Source organism: Poromitra crassiceps, assembly GCF_964638095.1.
Source record: "Poromitra crassiceps genome assembly, chromosome: 25".
Lineage (NCBI taxonomy): Eukaryota > Metazoa > Chordata > Actinopteri > Beryciformes > Melamphaidae > Poromitra > Poromitra crassiceps.
In genome coordinates this window covers 17522917-17540802 of record NC_139649.1, presented here as the reverse complement: position 1 = coordinate 17540802, position 17886 = coordinate 17522917, and the positions used below count along the sequence as shown (strand labels likewise).

Here is a 17886-nt window from a genome sequence, read left to right as displayed (position 1 = left end):
ATGACTGACGACTGTCTTGGTTTCAGGACGACCATCTTGGTGACCGGAGCCTTCCTGGACGCCTTTCAGAAGGTGGCAGACATGGCTACTGGAACCAGAGGTACACACAAACACACACACACACACACACACACGCACGCACGCACGCACACACACACACAGACACACATGCACACACACACACACACACACAGACACACACGCGCACACACACGCGTGCACACACACACTACTGTGGAATTAAAAACTAGTGCCCCATACACTACTTTGAGAGGTTACTAGGCTATTGCCCTTTTCAACAGCGGTGGTGATAAGTTTGAGTTGCACAGCACTGCAGGCACCAACGTTACTCAAAGATATATTATGCTATCAGTACACAAATAAGCTCTGTTATCTTGTTATCGTTATTCACTGCAACAAAAGTGCATGCGCGCATTTTCAATTAAACTGCTTCATCTCTCTCACATAGACAGACCTATCTCTCCACACTCCACACTTTGCACTGTGCCAGGCAGTAGGCAGCGCTTCATACGAATCGCTCATAAGATCGTGGTGTTTTTGCAATGTCAGCGTAGGTCATTATGATGTATATTCACTTTATTACAACTTCGGCATGGCAATATCTGCTGCTTTACCTTAAACCACAGTGTGACTGTCACACTCACAACAGCCAACGAGTCGAGTCCGCTGTGGAGCAGCAGACACAGGTCCAGCTGTGCTGCAGACACAGGGTCCAGCTGTGCAGACACAGGGTCCAGCTGTGCTGCAGACACAGGGTTCAGCTGTGCTGCAGACACAGGGTCCAGCTGTGCTGCAGACACAGGGTCCACAGGGTCCAGCTGTGCTGCAGACACAGGGTCCACAGGGTCCAGCTGTGCTGCAGACACAGGGTCCAGCTGTGCTGCAGACACAGGGTCCAGCTGTGCTGCAGACACAGGGTCCAGCTGTGCTGCAGACACAGGTCCAGCTGTGCTGCAGACACAGGGTCCAGCTGTGCTGCAGACACAGGGTCCAGCTGTGCTGCAGACACAGGGTCAAGCTGTGCTGCAGACACAGGGTCCAGCTGTGCTGCAGACACAGGGTCCAGCTGTGCTGCAGACACAGGGTCCAGCTGTGCTGCAGACACAGGTCCAGCTGTGCTGCACACAGGGTCCACAGGGTCCAGCTGTGCTGCAGACACAGGGTCCAGCTGTGCTGCAGACACAGGGTCCAGCTGTGCTGCAGACACAGGGTCCAGCTGTGCTGCAGACACAGGGTCCAGCTGTGCTGCAGACACAGGGTCCAGCTGTGCTGCAGACACAGGGTCCAGCTGTGCTGCAGACACAGGGTCCAGCTGTGCTTTCCATTTCCATCAACCTTTGCTAAAGTGACACTTCAAAATGTCCATCAACATACGTTGATGGAAACATGACTGGTGTCTCCAGACTCTCCACTCCCGTCAGAGGCCCACTGCTCCTGGCTCACCTCTGAGGCGTGTGCTGTGGAAACATCACTCACGTCTGCTCATAGTGCTGCAAAACCAATCAGGCATCATCTTGTTATGATTTGAGTTTAGGCATTTAACACATTAGAATATCTGCAAATAGCCTACGGCCCGACGTGATTTGACTGAAAGGGAAGGGGGAGTCAGACCAGAGCTAGTGGAAAAGGCTCTGACCTGGTATAGGCCCTGTTTGGCCCTGCAGTGGAAACAGATCTCCTGCCATATGTTAGCTGTTAGCTCACTGTCAGGCTAATACGGCCTTTAAACACAGGCATGTTGACCAAGCACATTCCACTGCTGTGTGTGTGTGTGTGTGTGTGTGTGTGTGTGTGTGTGTGTGTGTGTGTGTGTGTGTGTGTGTGTGTGTGTGTGTGCACCTGTGTAGAGAGTGTGTTTTTACAGCTGTCTCCTCCTCTCCTCCGTTCTCTCTCTGGACCTCTTCACCCTGTCAGCTGGTGTGTGTGTGTGTGTGTGTGTCTGTGTGTCTGTGTGTAGGTCACAGTGGAGAGGCACAGATTGGCCTCTCTAAAGTCAGCTGTCCCATCTAAGTCACACAGAGCAGTGTGTTGACAGCATGTAGACACTTATTTCTTTTCTCCTTTTCAGCTCCTCACAACACCCGCAGGGTGTGTGTGTGTGTGTGTGTGTGTGTGTGTGTGTGTGGGTGTCAGAACCGGTCTGGTGGCTTTGTGTGTGGGTTCTATGATTGGTTGCCATCAGAATTCCCACGTTCTCATCTTACCCATAATTCAGCAACTCTAGAAAGCTGAGGTGTGTGCGTGTGTGTGTGCGTGCGTGCGTATGTGTGTGTGTGTGTGTGTTAACCAGGGTAGTTGTCAGCTAGTTGGGGGTAGGGCTGTCAAAATTTGCCAAAATTCCGTTTTTAAATGCATAATCTATGTTTAGGGGTGCTCCGATCATGTTTTTTGCCACCCATCACCGATCGCCTATGAGAAATATCTGCCCGACCGATCACTTACCGATCACCAATCACGATTATTCTTTTTTTAAGCAGCTATAGCAGTCTATTATACAACACTTTCCTACATTTCAGGCCTACATTTCATGCATCAAATTGAAAGTGCAGCACATTTTCTTTTTTTCTACATCAATATTTTATACTGTGTAGGCTAAAGGAAACCGCCAACATGATTTTTTGTGTGTGAGATAATTGGAGCACAAGACTGTGTTGAACTAAATGGCTAGAAGAATGTTCTTTATAGTTCAGTCCAGTTCCCTCAGTTCAGTTTATAAAGGAACAAAAGTATTCCAGTATTTCCATGTTACCAGTTCAATGCAGTTCAGTTCACTCAACAAAAATACTCCATTCCGGGATTTCCCTGTTACACAAGAAAAATAACTTCGACCCAAGGAAACTATTTTCTAGATTTATAAGCTAAAGCAGCTAAAGCTAACCGGAGCTATTAACGTTACGAGGATACACGCAAATATGGATCAAGCGTGGACGCAAATGGCTCGGTAGGCGGGAGGACTGGAGGTAACTTCTCTCTGCTCTACTCACCAGCGTGTGTGGAGGTGAGTCAAAAAAAACACTGACGAAAGCAAAGCGTGTGATTTGCAACACAATGATACAGTATAAACGTTTAGCCTGGTAAACCAGCCCGTCACGTCAACTCACATTTACTTTGGTTTTCCGTGACGGTCTGGCCCCGGCGCCATGGGGAGGGTTTAGCAGAAGCTGCAGAGCGGAAGAGCCAATCAGCACTCCGCTGTGATTGACAGGGCAAGTTGGCCAATCAGGAACGCCACTAGCACTGCACTAACAAAACAGTAATGGCCGCCTCCTTGCCTGATCGTCTCGAGGAGTCATGTCAGCGTTTGTCTAGTTTAAACAGCCATAAAGTGCAGTTATTGCAGAAATAGACTCAATAACAACAAGTACAGGAGTATCACCGCAACCGCAGAGTTTCTCGGCGGAAAATATGTTTTTGCCATTCTCCCGAGTGGATTTGGGTTTGATTGGATCCGACGCTGATTGGCTGAAGGAGTTGTCTGTCAAGGCAACTACGCCCGCCCATGCTCCCGCCCCTGCTAAACCCCCCCCCCCCCCCATGGCGCCGGGGCCAGACCGTCACGCAGAACCAAATGAAATGTGAGTTCACGTGACGGGCTGGTTTACCAGGCTAATAAACGTTAGAGCACAATATGAAAGTGAAACGATAGACATTGAAGACATGAAAATGTTATTTTTTACACCAATTAACTGTGGAGAAATGGGCTCATTGGGCTGCCTCATGTTTCTCACGTGCAGCATGATCGGCTATGCAATCGCAACAAGAATGAAATATCTGCAATCAGCCGATCGCATATTTGAGGTCGAAATCGGCCGATACAGATTGAGTGCCAATCGATCGGAGCACCTCTATCTGTTTGTTCTTCTATAGGCTGTATTCAATAATATTATGATCAATTGTTTTTTTCTCCAAATTATTAATGCCATTAAATAGGAATAGATCTCTTTATCAAAAAACAATAATAATCACCACCTGTATCACCTGTAGTGTCATTTCTGGCCCCTATAGAGATTTTGGCACACATCCCAAGTTGTTCACAGGGGTCATAGTCTATAACAGTTGATATATTCTCTCCTAACTTAAGTTCATACATTTCTGAGCCAGGTCCTCTATTGTATTGTTCAAATTCCTAATTGTCACTTCAACTCTAGATGACACAAAAGTTCTAACTTTGCTTTAACTCCAGAAAGTAGGCATATTTAATTATATGCCTAAATTGCATATTAAACAAAAAATAAATAAATAAAAAGTGTAATACAAATTATATTTCTTTTAATGTGAAGATTAGACTGGTAGAAATGTATGATATCTTTGAAGGGGAAAAAATCCAATTCTCACACACACACACACACACACACACACACACACACACACACACACACACACACACACACACACACACACACACACGGACATTTTGGCCATTTTTGTTTTGTTGTTGTTCATTATTTAACTTCCTCAGTGTTGAACGGTAATTTCTTACACATAAGATTACTTTTAGCCAGTCACATTTAGCCTGATTTCACCAGGATTATTGAAAAATATTCCAGAATCCAGACTGAAATGTTACAACAGAAGTTGACTATTCCCAGAATGACTTGATATGCTTGAACATGAATTGAGTGTTGAAGAGTAATTTATACACATGCGATTGTCTTTATCCAGATTTAATCCAGATTATTGAAAAATGTAAATGTTACAACAGACATTGACTGTTGGTTAGGTTAGGTTAGTGTGGGGCGGGCATCCCCCTGTGGGGCACAGTGGCAAAACAGGGGGGGGGGCGCAGGGGGAAATGCAGAAACGCTGCGCGGAACCAATGTTTTGACGTCTGACTTCTTTCCCGGTGAGCAATAAATGAACCCCGCTTCTGTAGTGACTTCGCATTCATTCCATGGATGGTTCATTCATATTGCCAAATATTTGAACTTATTTTGTTTAGTTTTGCACAGGTTGCACTTTATTGTTATTATTTTGAAAAGATGTGCTGTGCAAAACAGGTTCATTGCAGCCACTAATACAGTGATAATAAGACTTAATGCACATTTTTCTTCCCAAATATTTATTTTTTGCACTTTATTGATATCGTTATAACTAAGTGATTGCACATTTCATTAGATTTGTATCTGATGGAGCAATCTGGTTAACTTTGTTTGTTCCAGCAAAGTGATTGCAATTTCTGTTTGATTATTTCAATTTATTATTTAAAAAAGCACAGATGTAGCAGTCACAAAATGTTGTATAACGTTGAAATGGAAGTTGTTTTTTCATTTGGACAACATTACTGAAAGAAAATAGAAAGGAATGGTCATGATCTTGATGTTATTTCAATAAAAGTTCAACTTGGACCCTTTTGTTACAATTTTGTTGGCGGTGGGGCATGAACATTTTTCCTCCTTCAAAGTGGGGCATGACAGAAAAAGTTTGAGAACCACTGGGTTAGGTTAAGTTTATTTCATATGGACATCATCACAGAGCATTGGAGCTGTAACATACATGTATGCATGCACACAACAACCACATACAGTGTTAGGGCCTGTGTCCACCTAGCGTCTTTTCATCAGCTCCGGCGTCTATTTTCAATTGTTTCCAATGCGGGGAGAGCGTATGCGAGCGCACACGGACGTGTAGAGAAAGTGCAGAGCGCCCAGCATCTTTTTTCTGCGTTTTTGTGCGCCGACTCCCAGCGCTTCCAGCTGAAAATATTTTAACTTTTCAGAAAGACGCTGGTGTCGGCTGCTCCTTTTCTGGTAACTAATCATATGGAAAAACTATCGCAACAGAGACAGAACGGCTCAATTGTGGGAGCAGATCGGCTAGACACTTAATATTTCTGGTGAGTGTTGTGCTTACTGCTTTTAATAGCGTAGCCTACCTGTGTTGTTAGCTTGCTAGCTGTCAGCTATCAAGCTGAACTAACGTTACTTGCAGACTGCTTCCTTGTATATTGTGCGCTGGGATCAGCATTCCCCAGCGCATTCCCAGCGTTTAACGTCGGAAAAAAACGCTAGGTGGACACAGGCCCTTAAGTGTTTATAGCGGAACGCTAATTTTCAACACCTTTCCACAGGCGACTTTTACATTAAAATACAACCCAGAGGACATACCCAACAAGAAACAACATCAAATATAAAAGCACATGAGTAAAGCCATACATACAAAATCAGAATGAACTTAAAGGAGGACTTACCTCCAAAACACTTTTTTTCAGCTTTTAACCAATATATATGACTTTGGGGGTGATGTGTGAAGAATTCTGGTCAAAACTTCCACATTTGACACCAAACTGTTGCCATTTTACCATTTGTATCATTTTTCAGCAGCATACCTGGCATAAGCGCCCTCTAAGGGTGGAACACTGCTTTTTTTTTTTTCTCAAATGAATGGGATATTTGACACGTCATGACGTCATGGTGAACCAAAGACTATGGGATTTCAAGATAGTTACTCCCCTACTCCCCCTGTACCCTTTCGGCTCCTCACAACTCCAAGCCTATTGCCATGATGTCACTTGACCTGTTAATTTATTACAATCGCCTGTTATTTTCCTACCAACTCCTATGTAACACAATACTATCAATAAACGCCCCTATAATCATAAAAGGAAGGACATAGCAAGTAAATCATTCCCAACCTTTTTCATACTAAGGGGCCCTATGATGAGATTTGGTCTCATGTAAATCTTATTTTTTATTTTTTATAGCCTAGATATGATTTTGTCCAGAATTCCATATAATTAGGTTGAGAGACAACGAATGCTGGAATCCTCTCAAGGACGACTGGTGGTCTTCTGTGCCCCTTTTCGCTGGGGACACAGAGCTGCTGCACTGACTGCCCGGAGGGAGGGAGGGGTTTATTGTGTGTTTGCAGCAATCAGCTCCGAGAGCCCAGCATCAAAGTGAGAGCCTCAATTTCATCCTTCCGCAAACAAATCTTATCGCAGCGCACATGTAAAATATAACGCTATACTACGACGTGACAACGTGACAAAGCTGGTCTAAACACATCGGCTACTATAATAACGTCACTGTGTACAAGCAACACCAACTTTTCAGGAAATGTCAGCAGCGACTGGGGACTGGGGGGGGGGGGGGGGGGGGACTCGCTGTGTGTGTGTTTTGCTGCGCGGAATGGATTTGATCAGGGAAGTAGCTCCTGTGCTCTTAAAATACTGAACACCACGTTGTCATATTTGACATATGTCTTCATTGTAGACAGTTTATCGCTGAATGTGTCATTACATTATAAATATCTTACCTGAATAAGCTCAAATGCTGTTAGAGGATTATCACACCGAGTCTGGAGCCCTTTCTGCGGCCACGCAGCAGCTCGTAGGCACCCTGCCTTTTAGAGCGCGAGCACGAGCTGCTGTGTGCTCAGGCAGCGGGGACGCGCGGGCGGAGCTCTTCACAGGTCTGACACTGCCCTGCCTGCAGTAACTTTTAACAAGAATCACGAAACGCAAATTAAAAACGGATTTCATTGCGCGGTTTATCTCTAGTTAGACGAGGGAATTACGTGGAGAAATCTCGCATTGTGTTACCCCAGAGCGAGAGGTTTGTCCTATTGTGGGTGTGCTGCTGTTAACGAGCCCATGTCACTTTGCTCTCGTAACGTAGTTTGAGTAGTTTCCATAGAGATACATGCAGGAAAAAATAATTAAATTTCTAGTTCGCCACTGAATTACCAAATTGATATAACTTTCAACCATTTTGAGCAAAGCTCTTTCCAAACAGGCCACCAGCGTTGGCTAGTTGTTGATATTTATACAGATATTGCCCCTCTCAAATAAATTATTTTTGAGGCAGTAGGCAAACTGTAATGGCGTCGATTTCCGAAAAAGAATCTTGACTGGAACACAGCCAAAGAGTCCAGTATAGACAAGAGCATATGTCATTTCTTGGTTTTTTCCATAGGTATTTTCAAATCACTGTTCTAATACATATCTAGGGGGTTAGTCCTCCTTTAACTTAACATGAACATCTCACTTACGCACACACTTTCTCTTCTCTCTCTCACACACACACACACACACACACACACGCGAGCACACACACACAGCTACGGCTTGCAGCCATATCAATCATGTTGCATTGCAAGCAGGTTTCCTGTCCAATTTGGCGCTTTTTCCCGCAGGCCATGTTGTTCTTGTTTTAGGACGTTCATGATGGATTCTCTGAGACAGAGATGGGAGGTGAGATGCTGCTCTGCAAGATGTTTAGAGGGGGAGGGGGGAGGGGTCAGGGGTCATAGCCAGGTCAGGTTTACGGTGTGCGGTGAGGTCAGAAGAGCAGAGTAGAGCAACGCAAACGCTATTTTACATGTTGCGTTCAGGTGCACTGTTTTTTTTTTATACCATAAATGCCAACGTTGGCCACACAGTTGACGTGATGCTATTTAGGGAACCCTGTACATGATGAGATTTCCTCATGAACCTAGACTCTAGGTTAGGGATGTCAGAGATACGGCCCGTGGGCCGGATCCGGCCCGCGGGCAGGTTTCATCCGGCCCGCGAGATGTTTTGGAATATTTAATTTTTTTTATTTTTTATTTTATTTTATTATTATTATTATTAAATTCGCACCCCATTATCATGAACTACGTGTGGCTAATAAGCAAGCTAAGAGTTCATTCATAAGTTAATTAACCTGCACTACAAGGAAGTATGTCAGTAGGTCATCAGGTGTAAACAAAGCCACCATGATGCCACGCTGGAATTGAATTGCGCATTCGGCTACCTACCAAAAAACAAAGGAATCAACAAGATGCTGTCGAAAAAAGAGAAAGGTTGACACGGAATGCAGGCAGTTTCAAGAGAAATGGAAAGAGCAGTATTTCTTTTGTGAAGTAAATGGGTAAATGAGTCTACCGGTAATTGATTTGAGTAAAAAAACAAATCCGGCCCCCATGAGGTCTCAGTTCAACAAATCCAGCCCTCTACCTAATATGAGTCTGACACCCCTGCCCTAGGTCCTAGAGTAATATTGTGTCCTTACAATACTTTCCCATTGCTTGATACACAGGTTACACTGGAATAAGACACTAACCCAAAATTGTTGAAATTTGCAAACCTTGTGAAGAATACACCCACATTTGTTTTGTATTTAACAGAGTATATACGAAGTTTGGTGATCTCCTGTTTCAGCTGTTGATAACCAAGTGTTGGTGTTTGATTACTTGCTTGATGGTTACTTACTTATGATGTAATAATGATAATGATGATGATAATATAATGGTGGTTAACGTTGGCAGGAATCTTGTCAGCTGCTCTCAAAGCAAGTTCCTTTTTCACTCTCCCGGTGATCACACGAGACTGGTTACCATGGTAACCAAGGAATCGCTGACATATCATGCGTCATGTGGCGTTCAACACACACACACACACACACACACACACACACGCAGATCACACACACACACACAGATCACAAGACTACCTATTGAGTGCTGACTACTCCTAATAGAGCTGTCCTACGGCAAACTGTGTGTGTGTGTGTGTGTGTGTCTTTTCTGAAGGATTGCTGAAGTAAAGACTCAGAGGAAGGATGTGATTGATTGTCAGTAGGCCAATCAATAACTGGGTCAATAGTACTGAGGAAGGAAGGAGGAGAGAGCAAGTGATGATGAGGTGACTAGGGCTGGGCGATATGACGATATATTTCGTCTGGACGATAGAAAATGTATTTCGTCTCATATGATGCTCTACCAGTGATGTCACTGGTCCACACTTTAACACTCAATAACTGTCAAATTAAATGACAGACTTCAAAACAGTTTACAGTTTTCTGATATACTACTGATGTTCTAATGATATAAAGCTGGTTGAAAATGGGCGGAGTGTTCCTTTAACATTAATTTTGACTGACACAACGATGCACTTCTCAATGAAATATGGTATCACAAAGGTCTCAATATAGCAATGTATTTCATAAGTGAGAAGTGCTTGGCTGTCCCAAAGCTTCCTAATAACCTTATATCAACCTATATATTTTCCAAACTAATGATTGGATATGCCAATTAGTTATTCATATTTCCATGTTGCCTATATTTTAAGATTAAATTAATTTGTGACTAAATCCCAGTCAAATACAAATCTCAGTTTCTGCACATCTTAGTCAAAAAGTAAGTTAATTTAAGTCACAAGTCTCATCAGTTGACAGTCCATTTGCTTTAGTCTGTCAAAATCCCACTTCTGATCTCTCCTCTCTACGAAAATCAATCAAAACATTTTTCTGCATTATGTAACATCTAATCTGATATGAAGTCTAGCTATTCTTTCGGCTTAATTCATGAGGCCTGATGCCCAAGCTCCAATTAGCTTGTGAAGACACTTTTATAAATACCAAGATTTATAACCTCTAGGCCTCAAGCCATATTGTCCAACATCAGACGTCACAAATCAAGGTGCCAAACACCCTCCCCTCCTTCTTACTAGGGTGAGGTAAAAAGTGTGAGCAGGGAAGACCACTGGAATTAACACACATGCACGCATGCGCGCGCGCGCGCGCGCGCACATGCACACACACACACACACACACACACACACACACACACACACACACACACACACACACACACACACACACACACACACACACACACACAGTTCTGAAAGGGCCACATTATGAGCAGTGAGGAAGAGAGTCTGGAGCTGGAAAATATGGGTTTAGGAAGAGGGTGAATAGTTCTCTCTCTCTCTTACCATCCCTCACTCCCTCCCCCCCCCTCTCTCCCCCTTTCTCCCTCTCTTCCTCTCTCTGTCCCTCTCTCCCCCCCCTCTCTCTCTCTCACTCCCTCTCTGACTCAGCCTCCCCCCCTCTCTCTCTCTCTCTCTCTCTCACTCCCTCTCTGACTCAGCCTCCCCCCCCTCTCTCTCTCTCTCTCTCTCACTCCCTCTCTGACTCAGCCTCCCCCCTCTCTCTCTCTCTCTCTCTCTCACTCCCTCTCTGACTCAGCCTCCCCCCCTCTCTCTCTCTCTCTCTCTCTCTCTCTCTCTCACTCCCTCTCTGACTCAGCCTCCCCCCCTCTCTTTCTCTCTCTCTCTCACTCCCTCTCTGACTCAGCCTCCCCCCCCCCCCTCTCTCTCTCTCTCTCTCTCTCTCTCTCTCTCTCTCTCACTCCCTCTCTGACTCAGCCTCCCCCCCCTCTCTCTCTCTCTCTCACTCCCTCCCTGACTCAACCTCCCCCCTCTCTCTCTCTCTCTCTCTCTCTCTCTCACTCCCTCTCTGACTCAGCCTCCCCCCTCTCTCTCTCTCTCTCTCTCTCTCACTCCCTCCCTGACTCAACCTCCCCCCTCTCTCTCTCTCTCTCTCTCTCTCTCTCTCACTCCCTCTCTGACTCAGCCTCCCCCCCTCTCTCTCTCTCTCTCTCTCTCACTCCCTCTCTGACTCAGCCTCCCCCCCCCTCTCTCTCTCTCTCTCTCTCTCTCTCACTCCCTCTCTGACTCAGCCTCCCCCCTCTCTCTCTCTCTCTCTCTCTCACTCCCTCCCTGACTCAACCTCCCCCCTCTCTCTCTCTCTCTCTCTCTCTCTCACTCCCTCTCTGACTCAGCCTCCCCCCTCTCTCTCTCTCTCTCTCTCTCTCTCTCACTCCCTCTCTGACTCAGCCTCCCCCCTCTCTCTCTGTCTCTCTCTCTCACTCCCTCCCTGACTCAGCCTCTTTGGAAAATGGAGGGAAATTAAACGACTTTTTATTTTCCTCTTCTCTTTCCATTCAGACGTTATGACCAGAGAATATACACCATTTACTGACAGGCTCCACTCTGTGTGTGTGTGTGTGTGTGTGTGTGTGTGTGTGTGTGTCTGTGACTGTGTGTGTGTGTGTGTGTGTGTGTGTGTGTGTGTGTGTGTGTGTGTGTGTGTGTGTGTGTGTGTGTGTGTGAGTGTGTGTGTGACGTGTGCGCGCGTGCGGCTTGCTTCAGAGTTTAAGGCCTAAATCCTCTCTTAGCTCTGGGTTGGAGGTAGAGCTGCAACTATCGATTCTTTTAGTAATCGAGTATTCTACCGAATAATCCATCGATTAATCGAGTAATCGGATAAGAACCCTTTTTTGTGTTTTCAAAGGCTTATCGTAAATATACACCAAAAAATAAGATAAATCTCTTCAAATAAACAACTACATTAGTTTCTTTCTTAGAAAAAACAACATTTTGATTTTTAAATTGCATAGAACTGGCAGTGGCACCATTCATCTTTTCAACCTGACGTTTGAGTTCTTCCAGTGTACAGCAACCGTTAAATAATATGAATGAATGGCTTACTAGCTAGTTTACATCCTTCATTTACCTTACAGCTGCATGACACACACACTCTTTCTCTCTCACACATACTCACTCTCTCTTTCTCTCTCACACACCAACAGGCTAGTGTGATCACACACACACACACACACACAAAACGCTGTTAAATTAGCCGCTAACGTTAATGTTAGGTTGAGCTTTGTATTTCTCACAGAAAACGGTCCAAACTTCTCAGAGAGAGCGGTCGGTATTCACTAAAGCCTTCATATCTCAGGCTCTGTAGTACATAGAAACATAAAAATAAAAAGCATTTGAGAGCTTAACCCTTTGGCTTTTCGTATTATATTTGCTCTAATGTTCATTAAAAAAAATCTTAAAAATCTTTAACCCCAAAAAATAAAAAGATTCTAATGCATTTTAAGACATGTTAATAAAGATTACGGCAAATGTAACCCTTCCAAATAAAAAGCCACGGGTTTAAGCTGTCAAATGCTTTTTATTTCATGTTGATAGCTACTATACAGGCTGAGGAAATACGTTCTGAACCCTTGACAATTACTGCAGCAACGTTATAGCGTTAGCGTTAACGTTAACGATCTCTGTTTTGCAGTCGTTGTGAAGACAGTGAAAAGCCCCGTTATCTAACAACCACAACGGCAGTGAAACAACTTATCCAGCTAACGCTAGCTAATTAAATAACGTTACCTGATGTTGTAGAAGTTGATGCCTCTCTCAACGTTACAGCTGAGGAGGTGCTGCTAACGTTAGGTGCCTGCTTCATTCACCCTCAGCCTATCTAATACGTTACAGTCTTCAGCATTTAGCTACTGTAAATATATCTTGTGTTTGACCATGCTTCCTCAAGTTTGAGGTGTTTCCCTGGCCAGCTTTGCAATTCACATCACAAATGTTGCAACCAGTGTTGTCTGAGTCTATCTTGGGAAAGTGTAGCCACATTTTCGGCTGCTCCCGTTTGTTGACGTTTCAGGTAGAGTGACGGAATGACGTAACGCGCTCTCACGTGTTGCCTTAAGGTTCCGTCGGAATTTCTATTTTACCCACTCTCTTCTATTACTCAGATGCGTGTCGAGGCGAATCATTTTGGCCTCGATCAATTTAATTATTCGAGTTATTCGAGGTACTCGAGGAATCGTGACAGCTCTAGTTGGAGGTGCAATAGGAAGAGAGAGGCAAATAAAACAAACACACCCTGCCACACCTTAATGTTAGATCCACACCCCATACCTGTGTGTGTGTGTGTGTGTGTGTGTGTGTGTGTGTGTGTGTGTGTGTGTGTGTGTGTGTGTGTGTGTGTGTGTGCCCGCTTTCTGCCACGTTTATGGACACGTGTGTGTGTCAATAAATCATGTCCATTTTGGAGGCAGTGAACTTGTTTATTTCCACAATAGATTGACCAGAAAATTCAATTTTACATTCAATCAGAAAGTCTCAGACCACTGGCCTCTGTCACACACACACACGCACACACACGCACACACACACACACACACACACACACACACTACAGACTGTGAGAGAGAGGTCAGTTTAACAGGAAGTGTTGTATCCACCTACAGACTGGCTGCTACAAAGGAATCATTATTGCTGTGTGTGTGTGTGTGTGTGTGTGTGTGTGTGTGTGTGTGTGTGTGGAGGGAGAGACCACAGAAGGCGCACTGTGGAAGCCTCTCTCTGTCTCTGTTTACGTCTACAGCCGCTCCCCCACCGCATGGTACCAGCTCAGCTCATCTGGCCTTTTTTGGCCCATTTCCACCGCTGGTATCAGCGCGGCCCCGCCCAGCTTGTCTCGCTTTTTTGTCTCATTCCACCGATCAAAAACGTGGACAGCCCGGGTTGAGTCGTGCTAGTTTTGGTCTCACCTCCTCCAGGCTCCAGGGATTTAAAGTGACAGTGCAGCTCACCTCCTCCAGGCTCCTCCTCCAGGCTCCAGGGATTTAAAGTGACAGTGCAGCTCACCTCCTCCAGGCTCCTCCTCCAGGCTCCAGGGTTTAAAGTGACAGTGCAGCTCACCTCCTCCAGGCTCCTCCTCCAGGCTCCAGGGTTTAAAGTGACAGTGCAGCTCACCTCCTCCAGGCTCCAGGGTTTAAAGTGACAGTGCAGCTCACCTCCTCCAGGCTCCTCCTCCAGGCTCCAGGGTTTAAAGTGACAGTGCAGCTCACCTCCTCCAGGCTCCAGGGTTTAAAGTGACAGTGCAGCTCACCTCCTCCAGGCTCCTCCTCCAGGCTCCAGGGTTTAAAGTGACAGTGCAGCTCACCTCCTCCAGGCTCCTCCTCCAGGCTCCAGGGTTTAAAGTGACAGTGCAGCTCACCTCCTCCAGGCTCCTCCTCCAGGCTCCAGGGTTTAAAGTGACAGTGCAGCTCGCCTCCTCCAGGCTCCTCCTCCAGGCTCCAGGGTTTAAAGTGACAGTAAAAAAGGGTGACGGTCAGAAATTGACACTCAATAATTGACAGTCAAAAAGTACTCGGCTCGAAATTGTTTAATGAACGGCTAATTAGCCGGGCAGCCGGCGCTTATGGAAAACTGTCATATAGAGGTCATGTAGAGGTCATGTAGAGCAGGGGTCCCCAACCGCTGGGCCGGGGACCGGTGCCGGTCCGCAAAGTATTTGCTGCCGGGTCGCGAGGAAGCGGCAGGGAGAAGGGAAGGAGAGAGAGAGAGACTATTTGTGCACAATTGGCAGGTCTGTCTGTGCAGACTGCAGGGCTGCCAGCCTGCAGCTTTCCTCAGCCCTGCTCCCACAACACACACACAAGGTCATTCAATGGTGATGGCACACTGATACATGTGCTGATACACTGATACATGTGCTGGATGCAGCGAGCTTGAGAAACATCACTTGAGAGTTTCTTCAGAATAGGCCGGGGAGATAAAAGGAGACCTGACCTAACGAGGATGACAGCACGGCACCGCGCGACTAAGAAAGAAAGAAAGAAGGAAAGAAAGAAAGAAAAGCTTTCAACTTGGCATGCTACTCTTGCAAATGACGGTGGGCTGAAAAGTAGGCTATGTTTGACATCTCTGCATTCTGTATCAAAGTCAAGGCTGATGAAGTAACGCAAAAGTACTGAAAAGTTTGCTTCTATTTCCAACAACAACATCATCATCATAGACTCTCCCATCACTCCTCGATGATGTCTTGTTGCAGACAGCCCAGGGCTCCACAATGTTTTTATATACAAGCTTTTATATTACAGTGCAAATTTCACATGAGGAAATTACATGCTGTGTGTCTAATATCACGACCCCGAATTTCGGCGAAAAGTCGTCTTTGGCCCAGCAAATTTTGAATAGTGTTTTTGCTAGAAATGCCCATCCCTACGCATCAGGGGGGTGAGGGGGATAAAGTCATGACTTTTGGGGTCTTTGGGGTCTCATCAAAGAGGCAGATGGCAGTTGGGTAGAAGCTGTCCCTGTGACGACATGTTCTGGTACTGCCAGACATCAGTCTTCTGTCATGGGGGAGGGCCTTAAAGAGTTGATGACCTAGGTGGGAGGGGCCAGACTGGGCACATTGAGTGGGTACTATTTGCAGTGGAAAACCAACAGAGAGCTAAATGTGAGTAGAGCTGAGGCAATACTATGCGCTACTATTGCGGTCAAAAAGTGACTTGTGTCTCGTTCAGGTTTCTACATTCTTGTTGTCCTCCTCAGTTACAGTAAACAGCAACATGGATGCTGTTAAAATGGTAGATAGCTGTGTGTGTGTGTGTGTGTGTGTGTGTGTGTGTGTGTGTGTGTGTGTGTGTGTGTGTGTGTGTGTGTGTGAGGGAGGGAGGGAGGGAGTAGGCAATAGAGTGAAATGTAGAGAGAGATAGTCTGGAGTTGTGCTATCAGTCATCAGTTTGTCTGATTAAGCTCTTGAGAAGTTGTCATGTGTTTGCCTCATAAAGACTTAACTCACTGGGATTAGGCTGTGTGTGTGTGTGTGTGTGTGTGTGTGTGCGTGCGTGTGCGTGCGTGCGTGTGTGTGTGTGCACGTGCACATGCGTGCGTGCATGCTATCATTGCCTTGTTAGGTGGTATTAAGCAATATACTGTACAATCTCACTAAGATCTCTTGGGACAGCTGTGGTAATGTGTGTGTGTGTGTGTGTGTGTTCCCTGTATTAAACATTACGTTAGCTCAAGCTGATTGTGAAAGGGGGGAGTTTTGAATCCCTCAGATACCTCATTAAGAAATCACACACACACACACACACACACACACACACACACACACACACACACACACAAACACAAACACGACCGCAATAGGCCTAAGATCTTAAAGAGAATGATACTGCTCACTTTTTCCACTTTTTTTCATTTAGTGTACATTTTAGGAAAAGGGCTATGGTGTCATCAGTTCAGGAAAGATGCGTATGGGTTGTAAACACGGAAATGCAAGGGTAGCGTCTTCTCCCAGAACGTATACTCCCAGAACGCTGGTTCCGTCTGGACAAAACGTCCATACGAGAAAAACACTTTAGCGGATACATCTAAACTCATCTCCGTGTGGACATCAGGCCTCAGACCAAGCTGCTGAAAACTGTGCCTCATTGTTCCAGCTCCCCTTTCCCCCGCTTTTAGTATACATCGGATCGACAGTTAGGCCCCGCCCCCTTTTAGGGGGGAAACACAAGCCTCTCCCCGTTGACTTCAGTGTAAAATAGCACTAACCAAACACATTATAGAAACAGAATCAATGTCGTTTATTAATGACCCCAAAACACCGACAAATATTACAACAGCCCTGTGACTCATCACTCTAGTAGTAGCCGCGTACAACGACGCTGGGCTCCGCGAGTCACGGGGCTATAAAAAAAGAACGTCACGTGACATGAGTCACATGATTTTATTTTAGATGGGTCAAAGTCATATTTCCGGTGTATCTTGCCCCTCAGCATGATGATAGCTGAGGGTGGAGAGTAGTGATGCGCGGGCCGCAGTTATAACCGCGCTGACCGTGGATATCCCGCCCCGCGGGCGGGCCGGATCATAAAAATAAACATTCTGATTAATAGCGGATGGGTTGCGGGCGGTTGAAACGATGTATCATTAATGAGGAAAAATAATATGAATTACGTTCTCTAGTCTATGAATGTATTTTAAGCTACATTTTTCTATTTTTTCTGTGCTAGGTCGCTAGGCTCCACTTGTCGTCCATATATGGTCAATGATGTCACCCTCAAAAAGGAGTCTACGCTGAAGACGTGTTTGAAGAGTTTGTATTTTCCCATACAATGAGGCAATCCAGTAAACTAAAGTTAAAGCTATAGCGTTAGCCGAGTAAGCTACATGAGGGCAAGTGGAGGACTGGATATAATACAGCATGGAAGTTTATTTGGAGTCTTGGACTGCAGCGATCGCACCTACGGCAGCAGAAACCGTAAGTTCGCTCCTTTTATAGCGTTTTATAGCGTTTATAGCGTCGGGTGCATGGCGGGCGCGGATCTATAAATAGTATGAAATCATTTGCGCGGATTTATGGCGGGCGGACGGTTCATGCATACACGTGGATTAGGATGGCATAAAAGCTCATCCGCGCATCTCTAGTGGGGAGACATTCTTATTCACTTTCCCCCTAGATGTTTCCCAGCTAGTTTGGGGGGTTTGAACCAGCAACCTTC

At 45.5% G+C, this 17886-nt stretch overlaps 1 protein-coding gene across 1 annotated transcript in view; it reads left to right on the top strand.

The window, feature by feature from the left end:
- mtss1 (MTSS I-BAR domain containing 1) overlaps positions 1 to 17886 on the top strand; it is a 100202-nt gene that overhangs the window by 37923 nt on the left and 44393 nt on the right. The window contains exon 3 of the mRNA XM_083660786.1: positions 27 to 100. Coding sequence (XP_083516912.1) covers positions 27 to 100 — 74 coding nt within the window. The remainder of the gene's footprint in view (positions 1 to 26; positions 101 to 17886) is intronic.